Genomic DNA, 12,471 nt, shown 5'->3' on the forward strand with positions numbered 1-12,471 from the left:
CAGCTTGAAGTTCATCTAACTTTAAAGGATTAATGACTTTGCTACAAATTGAAGAGAAGAATGCACACAAACGCGTTATAGTTTGTCTAACATTTTTGGGTAAAATTCCACGAATAGCTACATGTAACAATTGTTGCATTAAGATGTGGCAATCATGAGACTTTAGGCCAACAAGCTTCAAGTCTTGCATGGACACTAAACTCTGAATATTTGAAGAGTATACTTGAGGTACCTTGACACTCTTTAAACATAAGCAAAAACTTATCTTCTCGGATCCAAGCTCCCTTGGTGCCAAGTCTTCTCGGATCTTCATTTCAACCAAATCCAAACGAGCATTTACTTTATCTTTTGTCTTTCCCTGAATGTTAAGTAGTGTACCAATCAAGTTATCACACACATTCTTCTTTACATGCATGACATCTATGCAATGCCTAACTTGTAACTTCGACCAATATGGAAGATCAAAGAATATTGATTTTTTCTTCCAAGGGCTTGATGCAGATGACTTCTTGGACGATTTACCAAATACATGATGTACTTTATTAACTTTGTCATGAATTTGAATGCCAGTTAATGGAGTTGGTGCTTTGTCATTCTCTTTATGTCCATTGAATGCTTTCTTTAACCTTCGATAAGGATGATTAGCTTGTAAAAACCTTCGATGGCGCAGATACACAGTCTTCCTTCCGTTTTTCAACTGATGAGATGCAGTGTTTTCTTCACATATAGGACATGCTTTATGACCCTTGACACTATACTCTGACAAATTACCATAAGCTGGAAAGTCATTAATGGTGCAAAATAACATTGCATGCATCATGAAAGTTTCAGAAGCAACAACATCAAATACTTCAACAACATCAACCCACAACAACTTCAAGTCTTCAACTAAAGGATTGAGATATACATCTATGTCATTCCCAGGCTGCTTTGGACCAGATATCATCATAGACAACATCATGTATTTTCTCTTCATGCAGAGTGTAGGAGATAAGTTGTAAATGAATAATATAACGGGCCAAGAACTGTGGTTTGTACTTAAATTGCCAAATGGATTCATCCCATCGGTAGCTAAACCAAAACGAATATTTCTACATTCTTCACCGAACTTGGGAAATTCCTTATCAATATCTTTCCATTGCATTGAATCAGTTGGATTACGAAGGAGTCACATCTTCTCTTAATTGCATGCCATCTAAGGTTTTTAGCGTCTTTAGGATTTGCAAACAAACGGTTAAGCCTGGACACGATTGGAAGGTACCAAACTACTTTCAAAGTAGATCCTTCTCTATTTGACCACTATCTTCACTATTTCTTTTCTGCTTGTACCGTGATGAACCACAACTTGGACATTTTTTCAAATCTTCAAATTCTTTTCCGTATAATATGCAATCATTAGGACATGCTTGTATCCTTTTATACTCCATACCCATCGGATAAAGAATTTTCTTGGCGTCATAGTTTCGAGTGGGTAGAGTATTTCCCTCAGGAAGCATTTCATTCAAGAGCACGAGCAATTCTGTGAAGTTTTTATCTGTCCAACCATTGGTCATTTTCAAATTCATAAGTCTTAAAACCGTTGATAATCACATGAACTTAGTTGAATCGACATACAATGGAGTTTCTACATCAGCAGGCATCGCCAACATCCCGTATCATGTCCCTCATATTGTCTTCTTCTACTCGCTCTTCACATCGCTCTTCTCGTCGCTCTTTCATGGTGGAATCGACAACATGTTCAGTTTGAGAAACAGTTGGAAAGTCTATTAATTCGCCGTGCCATGTCCATATTGTATAACTTCTAAGGAAACCATCACAAATAAGATATTCCCTAACTTGAGTTGCATTCAATTTTCTCCCCTTCAAACAGTTGACACAAGGAAATCTGAACTTCACATCATCATCACTTCTCCCCTCATAACGTTGCGCAAATTTTATAAATTCTTTTACTCCATTCTCATACTCAGCGTTGATACGTGGTAAATTAATCCAATCTCGTCGTAAGCTTTGAATCAATGCTCACGTCGTAATCAAAGTGTGACCCTATCCCATTTAAGAAGATTCACTTTCTTTATTTTATTGGTACATATCTTAAATTTCATGAAATTTTGCTAGCATTTCGCATTGCCCTTCAGGATACACGAAATGAAAGTGATTATAAAGCACAATCAAATATGCACCCAAAGATCAATACAAAACACAATTGACAAATATTCATGAATTTTAAGATATGTATTTTAAAATATATACGCACTAATAAATTACTAGAAATTGATTAATCTTCTTAAACTATCCAATCAGACAATTCAAGATTCAATACATTTAAATTATTAGTATTGTATCCCTTTATATCTAATTTAAAAAAAATGTAGTTTCTTCAAAATGAAAACTCGGGGACAATACATAATTTTTGTATTGAATCTCAAACGGGAAACTAAGGCTAACTCATAGTATATACAAACAATCAAAAGAATTTCAATTCCAATGAAAATCAATACTTGCAATAATCGAAATTGAAAATTAATATATACAAAATGGAAAACGAAACAAAAACGAGTTGGAAACTTACCTTGGAGGAACGACGATACGATAGTTGTCGGAAAAACCGAGAAGGAGGTGCACGAAATGGCCGAGCACGAAATGGTTGTGCACGAAATAGAGGTGCAGCACCAGCGGAGACGACGCCGCGACAGTGGCCGGAGGAACGTGGTGGCATCGACGGTGGCAGGGAGAGAGACGAGAGAGTGAAGAGAGAGAGAGACGAGAGAGTGAAGAGAGAGATACGAGAGAGACATGAGAGAGAGACGACGCAGGAAATGGAGGTGCAGCACAAGGGTTCACGTGGTTGCAGTGGCCGAAAGGTGTGGTGGCAATGGTTGCAGCGGAGAGAGAATATAGTTGTTGCAGAGAGGCGCGGGGAAGAAGAAGAGAAAAGGGGTTCGTGAAATTGTGCCCTTAATAAACCCTATGACCCGGTTCCTCTAACAACCGAATCATATAAGAGTATTTGGCACCGGTTAACTGCCACCCGAGGCCAAACACCTAACGGCTAGTGGCATTTTTGAAAAATGCAGCCCCATTTTTGGCTCCGAGTCTTTGGAACCGAAGCATATAACAGCTTTTGGCACTAGTTTTGGGCAAACCGAAGCTTATAACCGTATTTTGCTTCGGGTTTTAACTGAACCAAGGCATAAAAGTTGCTTGGAATTGTAAAAATGCCACCGTGCCCTTATATGCTTCGGTTCCTGGCCAACCGAGGCATATAAGGCGAGGTAAAAAGCATAATCTGCACTAGTGTATGTTTAAAGAAAGTTAACTCTCAATGAGGGAATAATATATAGATTGCTTGTAAGTGCATAACTTCACAACATGAATAATACAAAGGTTTTGCACACTCCCATTCATGATTATAATTGTTGGGTCTTTCGAGAGAATATCACCAGGGAGATATGATACCAATGAGACATGAGTCCAATCCATACATAAGGGATTGACACCACTCTTAACCTAAAACCTTAAGGCAATGAGTTTATCGCTCTTCATCCTTATATGATTCTCAACTTTTTCACTTTTACTAAATATGGGACTTAGACTCACTTGGATTCCCAACAATCTCCCTCTCAAGTGTGAGTCCCTTCACATTGGTACTTCCCTTGAGCTAAGTACCGAGTACCCCTTTTTTCGTACCGTCGTTCTTCTTAACGAGACACGCTTACCTAACCCACTGTCAAGAAGACTTTCGATACAAGCATTCGTCCGGTCACTACACGAACCAGGCTTTGATACCATTGTTGGATCTTTGGAGAGAGGATCACCAAGGAGATATAACACTAATGTGATATGAGCCCAACCCACATATAAGAGATTGACACCACTCTTAACCCAAAACCTTAAGACAATGAGTTTATGAATCTTCATCCTTATATGATGCTCAACGTTTTCATTTTTTACACAATGTGAGACTTAGACTCACTTGGATTCCCAATAATAATTACACACAAAACTGTTGATTAATAAGTTATATTTAAAGTGTTTTTGTTGTAGTTATATTCTTGAACATTTTAACAACTTAACTTTTATACAAGACTTTCTAGAAATGATCGTTATTACTATAATCTTTAAGGAGTACGACCTTTTAATAATGCAACTTTTTAATCTTTGCACATATATATTATTAATTTGCATTTATTGTGTTAAACTTTGTATAAAAAGTTAATTTTTCTTCTAACTCTTCATATTGCAAATACAAAAGATATGTCTGTAGAATATATATATATATATATATATATATATATATATATATATATATATTGTTTTTTTTTCATTGCTTGCATATAATTTATATAATATTGCAGGAATAATTTATTTTTTGTATAGAAGGATGTACATCGGACACTATTCTATAATTTTCATTATGAAATCAAATTGGTAAAAGTTACGAAGACATATTAAAACAAAATTAAACATGTCTATAATTTAGTAGAATTAAATTTGAGAGAAAGTACATTATATTTTTATTATAAAGGACAGAGGACCGCAATGATAAACATATGAAGAGGTCATTGGTGTATTGTCTATTTTCTGCGACATGCCATATTCAATGGAATGGGTGGATCTGTGAAAGCCCCGGAAGAGATTTGATCGTAGACAACTTTGTTAGCTGCTTCAGTGTAGTGGATCCCATCCCATATCACTCTAACTGATGGTCTTTCACAAGAACCCACAAAAATATCATTGTCATTGACCTTAGTGGTTCCTCCACAGCTAACACTATTACTGAAGTTGTACTTCCCTCCATAGCCACAACAAGCAACATGTGGAAGCTCAAATCCTGGAAATTAATAAAAGTTTCAATTAGTGAAACACATTTTTGATAAGTTTGAGGATAATGAGATAATGTTATTTTAATTTGGCTCTCACCATATTTCTTTGGGTCTCTGAAAAGAGAGTACTTAACAGAGTAGATATCTACATATGTAATTGCAGCCGTAGGAAGGTCCTTACGAAGATGAGCCAAGGCTTTCTTCAAATTTTGGTTAAAAGAATTAGCCACTTCATTGTATGCCTTTGCACAACCATACATATCCCTTTCAGCAGATTCAAAATTGGTCAAAATCAAAGGAAGACAACCAATAGGTCCAGTGTTGTGAATCCAAAATGATCTAGCCCCCAAATTGTATATGTTCTTCACCACAAAAGTTCGAGAACTTAGCATGATAAATTCTGAAATCTACTACGTAGAAATATAGGTAGAAAGGGTATTTATTATGCAACTACCTTTATATTTGATGTGAAGTTCGATACTATATCAGGTACAGACGCATTAACTTGTTGAAGAGTCATGTTACCTAAAAAACCAACTGTAAGATCATTTTGACCTATATCAAATGTGTACAAAGCTTCATCAAAGTATTCTTTTTTCGGCATCAGTGCTGCAAACACCCCACCTGCCAAGAAAAGATAAAAACAAACATTCCATAACATTGTTGAAGAGTCATGTATATTAGCTGCAAAATTTTCCATTTGAAATTATTAATATACCTTGGCCCCTAATGAACTTTGCATTAGGTTTAAAACGTTCGAATTGCTGGTACTGCAAGCCAAGGCTGAAAGGACTGGTTCTAAACTGCCCTGCCGCTTGTTGGAGTCTGATTGTTGATCCTGCTGACGCAAAATTTGCTCCACGTGAGAAGTTGGACCCCATTGAATCAAGGTATGGACTGAGAAAAGGGAGTCCAAAACTCTGTGCTGAAATTACAAAATTAAGTGACAATGATCAAAATGTTCATAAACGTAATATATACACGTGCTATGTGTAGTACCTGATCGTAAACACCATTACACACGTAAATTATATGGCAGAGAAAATAATGAATTTTACCCATGAAATCAATGATGAGTCGGCCATCACAGAACCTTCCAGCAGGTCTGTGAAAAAAGGTGTCCCCATTGGGTGATTTTGGTTGAGCAAAAGGGAAGGAAGCAGCCAACCCACCAGTATCAGCGTTTGAGGCTCCAAAGTTAAAGATGGCAGGGAAATCACAGCGTTTTGAGGCCGTTGCAGGGTTGAGTGAAGTTGTAGCAATGCACAAAAGTGCAAGTGCAGACACAAGAGGGTTGTGAAATAGCTTGGTAAGGGTACAAAACTCCATTATCATCTTTTTCTTCTACTCATATCCATTGGTTTGTTTCCATTATTTAAAGGGAAATGTGAGGATGGAAACGAGCTACACTTTCGTCTACTGAAGCATGAGATTTAAGAAGAAAAACGCATGTCATGACAGGGAAAGAACAAAATATAATTTTTAATATATACTTTTATTTTAAAATATAACCTTTTTAATTATTAAAATATTATATTTACATTTATTTTCATTCTATTTTGTATTTTTTTAAATATTTTTTTACATAAAATAATTTTTAAAATATTAATTTACAAATTATTTTTTAAATATATTAATATAAAAAGAAATTTCATTACTATATCAATCAACTACAATTTACTATGAGGAAATCAATATTTAGTATCACCCACATTTGACCGTAGCTAATATTAAGAAGGTAAATTATTCTTTTTTAGTGATCCTTCTTTTTCCATCACTTTCCCTCATATTTTTTTTCCTTAACCCCTTAAATTCACTTTTCAAAACAAACAAAGTCTATGAGAGATTACTATTAATTTGTCAAGCCATACATACATATATATCATATATAGGAAGTGATTATATATATATATATATATATATATATATATATATATATATATATATAATATATATGAAGTGATAGGTTACCAAAGTTTTTTCAGATAAATTTTTGACAATTAATTTAAGTAAAAGAATATTATTTTATGATTTTATTTTATTTTGGTTAAAAAATAAAATTATAATCTATTTTTAATTCCATTTATAATAATTTTATCAATTTTCTAAAAAACAATTTGTCAAAACATAATTTTCATATATATATATATATATATATATATATATGCGCGCGCCAAACAAAAGGTTGACTATTTGATGTATCTTATTTGTTCATGAATTGTCCACTTGGGCTAAAATGGACTATGGAGTTTCTATTTATTATTTAGGTGAGAGTTTAATTCCCGCAATTAATTCATAGGAGGATTTCTGACTTGGGGGGACGTATTTTGAACAACGACAGCTGACAGAAATAAATCTTACTATATTTTATAGATATCACTTTCATGTGTCTATTATATATTATAATGTTTATGCACGCATATATACATCGCCATATAAATATTTTTCCGTCAAAATGATGACATTTTTTTCTTTCATTTTTATTAATAAACAATAAATTATTGTACTTTTAATTATTTGATGATTATTATTATAATAATCTTAACTTCTTAATTAAGTTTTAACTCATATTAAAAAAAATTACTTTAGAGTGTTTATTTTTTATTTTTTTTTTCAAATGAGTATCTATCATTTGGTTTTATCGTCAAGTGAGTTCACATGTTTATTATCTTACGTACGAAACATAAAGAATGACATAATTAAGTTTTAAGCAAACCATAAATTTAGGTATTTTTAACCAGGTTTTTTTTAAGAAAAAAATTCATTTTGTTAAATGTTAAATTTATGGGTTAAATATATTTTTAGTTCCTGAACTTTGATGTAAAAATGAGATTCGTTCATGTTTGAAACATTGATACATTTTGATCCCCACACATGAAATGTATCAAAGTTTTGGTAAGGAACAAATTCCATTTTCATATCAAAGTTAAGGACTAAACACCTATTTTTCTAAAATTATTTATATTTTTCAAATGAGTCCCTACTAACAATAAAGATTGCGTGTCAGTTTGATTTTACAATTTCAAACACAACACCTCGAGCTTGGACATTAAGAGAAGTTAACTCCTCAACCTTAATTATCGTTACCAAACAATGTTGTTTCTTGTCTTCACATGGTTTGGTTTAATTTTTATGTTAGTATTCGATTTAAGAAAATAAAATGATGTCATTTTTTATAAAGATAATTAGGAGTTTAGAGATTCATTTTATTATAGTCCAAATTTGTGATGTTGTGGTTTGTATTTAAGATCACCAAGTCAAAAGTTACATCACTTCACTTATTATCATGGATCATTAGTGAGTTTTTAGTAGATTAGGTTTATTTTGGGCCTTGTATGATGCGCTAATAGTATAGGATTTTCTTATAGGCATTGTATGTAGGTTTAAAATGTCTTTCTTAGCAAAGAATGAGGGGTTAAATTGGTTGAGTACTAAAAATCATGCCCAACTAAAACTTATAAAACCCTCTGAATTCGAATTCAGTTGACCAATAAATCAGAGTTGTTTAGTTGTAGAACCACACATTTCAGTCGATTGAAAACATAAAGAACAAATTAATTTGTTCATGCAATATGATTCGACATACTGAAATATAAAAACAATCAACTCATATTCTGGAAAATTATGTAAGCACACGATTGTTTCAAATTGATATATGCAATTTAGTTATATTATCATATAACATAAAAACACGTCTAAATTGAGTTAACGAGTTTTCTTGAGATTTAAATGTAGAATAAAATAAAGGAGAGAGGATCACACCCTAATTTTTATACTAGTTCACTCAATAACTGAGCTACATCTAGTTTATTAAGACAACCTAAGCCTAATCATGCACTATATCAAAATAATTACAAAATTCCTCAAAATTTACACTTTTGAATAAAGCAAAACACTAAGATTTTTTAGTTCCACAATAACCTAGACCCCTACATTGCAAGAATCCCACTTGTAGACCTAAAATCATACCAGGAAATACACATAAGCACAAGAACAACATGTTAGCACAAATGAATTAATGCTTGAAGATTTGATGAAGATATATGAAGCCATTGCATTAAGACGTGATGAAGTTATGAAAAAGTGTTGAAGATATGAAGACTTGAAGATTCACATGTTAATCAAGCTTGGAATGTGTGTTGAATTTGGACTTCACATGAAGAACAAAACCCTTGAAGATTGGTGCTCTTAGTGTAGACCATTTCGTATTGTATAAATGTCTAGGGTTTAGTTAGTGTCTTTTAACCTGTTGAATGGTTTTTTAACAAGTTAAATGGTTATATGCAATAGTTTTATTTGTTATATATTCAATCAGTTGAATTATTTTTTAATCAGTTGATTTCACTCAAGTTAAGTGAAATCAACAAATTGAATGGAAAATCAATTTGTTGAATATGCTAACAGATTGGCTGGTTTTTCAGAGACAATGTTAAGACTTACCATTTTGAGCGCAAAATCATTCAATATTCTTGAAAAATCTCTTTATCTCTGGAAGATACAAAAGTTTAGTTGTTGGTTATTGATCTTTAATCTGCTTGGAGAAATTTTTCTTGGTTTAAGAACTTGGAGAAAGAGCTTTGGTTGGCTAAGGAGAGCCTTCATCTAGATTTGATCTTTCTCTAGTTTCTAGGTGTTACTTGGTGGTTTTCCAGGTCTGCATATGTGATCTTGTTGTACTTGTTGAGACTCTTATGAGATTCAAGAGTCTTGGTTTGTATTTTTTTATATTTTAAAAGTGTAATCCAGTGGATTGTGTAAATCTTTTAATATAGTGCAAGTCGGGCGCAGGTTGCCTTGACAAACTGGATGTTGCTTAGATTTGAGTGAATCAGTATAAAAACTTTGTGTCCTTGTTCTTGATTTTATCCCTTCTGTCTTGGTTTATGTTTTAAAGTTTCAAGAAATTTGAATTGTATAATCTTTAATTGTTCTTGTATGTTTTGGCATAACCAGAGGCTTGGCTCATATCTGCATTGCTTATTTGAATCAATCTTGATAAGTCTCTCAAGCTATTTTTCAGTTAAACTATAAATTTGAAATTCCATAGAATTTCCAGTATTTCAATCAATTGTTTTGATATTTTGATATGTTGATTTACATTGCATAGTTATCTGTTTAATGAAATCAATATGTTATCCTTGTTTATAGCCTATTGAAAGTGTAATGTCCAGGAGCAATTGTAGTATGAATTTGTGGTTGATTTGATTCAATACAAAGGGTTTTTAAGTTTTTTAAAGTAAGCAAAGTTTTCAAAAACCAATTCAACCCCCTTTCTTGGCTAATTACCCATTTCAATACTTATAATTGGTATCTAGAGCAAGATTCTTGAAAATTACTCAAGTTGATCCTAAAACTGATTTAAACTGTTTTGAGATGGCCGAAAACAAGCTTCCTTTAGCAGAAGGTGCCTCTATACATAGGCCACCTATGTTTAGTGGTGTTAATTACCAGTTTTGGAAAATTTGAATGAAAATTTTCAATGAATCAATTAACCAAGGTATTTGGGATGCAATTTTGAATGGACCTTACACTCCTAAACATGTTGATAACAAGTAGGTTGATAAGCCGTGAGATGAATGGACAGAGGAGGAAAGAAGGCATGCTCAATATGATTGTACAATAGAGAACATTCTCTCATCTTCATTGAATATGCATGAGTTCTTTAGAGTCTCTCAATGCAAAAGTGAAAAAGACATGTGGGATGTCTTTGAAGTCACACATGAGGGAATAAGTGATGTGAAAAGAGCAAGGAAGCATGTTTTGGTATAAGAATACAAGCTATTCAAGATGCAACAAGGACAATCAATTGCTGAAATGCAAAAAGAGATTCACTCACATTGTCAACCATCTCATTAGTTTGGTAAAGAGTTTGATAAAGAAAAGCTAAACATCAAAGTGCTAAAGTGTCTTGATAGAAGTTGGCAACCAAAGGTAATTGCCATATTAGAATCAAGGGGTCTATCCACTATGACCACAACTGCATTGTTTGGCAAGCTAAGGGAGCCAAAAATTGAGATGCATGGGTTGAATGAGCAAAACTTAAGTGAAAAAAGGTAAACAATATTGCCTTGAAGACTAGCACTAAAAAAGTGATGAACCCGAGGAAGATGTGGCTAAATCAAGTGACAATGAGAACTTGAATTTATTGGTTAAAGGGTTTGGGAAGTATCTCAAGAGAAAAAGTAACAATGGTAATCAAAAGAGGTACAACTCTAAACAAAATGACTCAAATAACACTCCTAGTTTCTCTTATTATAATTATGGTAAACAAGGACATATCAAAATTGAATGTCCAAACATTAACAAAGAAAAGGAAAAGAATATTGACAAGAAAATGGAGAATTTAATTGAATGTCCAAACATTATGGGAGGAATTGGGTTTAAGTCTCATGTATGCCACTAGTGTGTTAATTTAATTATTTTATTATTTTAAAAATATGTGGGACCATGGAGCATGATAATATTATCCTAGATGTGTAAGAATTATCATGAAACATGAATTGGTTGAAATGGTTGTACGCTTGCTTTGTAATTGTGTGGTTGTGTGTTCAAACCTTGGTTGATGCTAAATAGGATCCTTTTTGCCATTAATCTTAGTTAAGGCATAGTTAAGAAACCATTTGTTATTAGAGAGTGGGTTTTGAAAATAGCAATTCATGTGGGCGGCTAAGGCGAGTCTTGAGAGCATCAGAACGTGAGAAATGAGGGCATGGAGAGACTTTATGCAAAGGTGAGGAGAGGTCTCGAAGAGGTGGCAATTGCTTTGTGCAAGGAATCCTCAAGGTACATTGGAGTAAGGAATCTAGGTTAAGGTAGTTGTGTTTTCGTGCTTTAATCTGTCGTTATTGGATTACGTGTTGTATGAATTGTATGAGAGCCTTTGATCCTTGAATTATCTAGATTGATTTTGTGTTTTTAGAAATTTTCCAGAAACCGCCTGATAGCCTTGAAGGTCCGTGATATGACTCATGTGAATTGCAATGAATTTATGGGTTCCTACCAAAAATTGCCTAGCGGCATGAATTAGCTGCCACACGGTGCCATATACCTAACCCAATTTCTAGGTTTTTACATGAACCGCCTCGCGGCGATGAATACCCACCAGGTGATGTGAGCAAATTTGGGTCGTTTTGGGTTTTATATGAGCCTTATTTGTTGGTTGAATATTGGATGCTTGTGATTATTAAAATGGGTGTAAGTTTGGAGTAATTGCACGAATAAGGGCATGTATGCATATTGGGGTTGAATGATTAAGGATTTTGAGTCTAGGAAATAATTGTGATTTAAAATGTAATGAAACCCTGTAAGGTTGAATTATGATGATTATATGTGCAAGTAAAATACTTGATTGAAGGTTATTGAATGAGAATGGGTGAACGGAAGGGTAATTGAGATTTAGGGCTCAAACATGTGTTGAAGAACTCTTGGAAATTCCCAGAATTTGGATGCACTGCCTGGCGGCACCTAGTTTGCAATCAAGCGCTAGTGTAACATTGTGGGTAGTAAGTGTTTTGTGATACGAAGGGGGTGTAGGATTGGAATTCTGTTGAGATTACATTAGCTTAGGCAGGGATAATGTAATAATAGGTAAATTATATGATAGTTGTGGGTTAATAAATGTAAAGGTGATTGTAATTGAGGTTAAACT

At 33.5% G+C, this 12,471-nt stretch overlaps 1 protein-coding gene across 1 annotated transcript; it reads right to left on the reverse strand.

Annotated features, from left to right (window-relative positions):
- Positions 1–4,448: 4,448 nt before the first annotated feature.
- Positions 4,449–6,210, reverse strand: LOC114195439 (esterase-like). Its single transcript, XM_028085912.1, has 5 exons — positions 5,882–6,210; positions 5,542–5,748; positions 5,278–5,447; positions 4,921–5,185; positions 4,449–4,831 (listed from the first exon to the last, which is right to left on the reverse strand). The coding sequence occupies exons 1-5, from the start codon at positions 6,156–6,158 to the stop codon at positions 4,575–4,577; spliced, it is 1,176 nt and encodes a 391-aa protein (XP_027941713.1). The 5' UTR covers positions 6,159–6,210; the 3' UTR covers positions 4,449–4,574.
- Between the last annotated feature and the right edge of the window lie 6,261 nt (positions 6,211–12,471).

The sequence above is a fragment of the Vigna unguiculata genome, chromosome 8, assembly GCF_004118075.2.
Source record: "Vigna unguiculata cultivar IT97K-499-35 chromosome 8, ASM411807v1, whole genome shotgun sequence".
NCBI classification, from domain to species: Eukaryota; Viridiplantae; Streptophyta; class Magnoliopsida; order Fabales; family Fabaceae; genus Vigna; species Vigna unguiculata.

Coding starts and splice junctions, on each gene's coding strand:
- LOC114195439 (XM_028085912.1), bottom strand. CDS start 6,158: ATGATAATGGAGTTTTGTACCCTTACCAAGCTATTTCACAACCCTCTT. Junction 5,749..5,881: donor ACTCATCATTGATTTCATGG/GTAAAATTCATT, acceptor TTGTAATTTCAG/CACAGAGTTTTGGACTCCCT. Junction 5,186..5,277: donor ACTTCACATCAAATATAAAG/GTAGTTGCATAA, acceptor TTTGTGGTGAAG/AACATATACAATTTGGGGGC.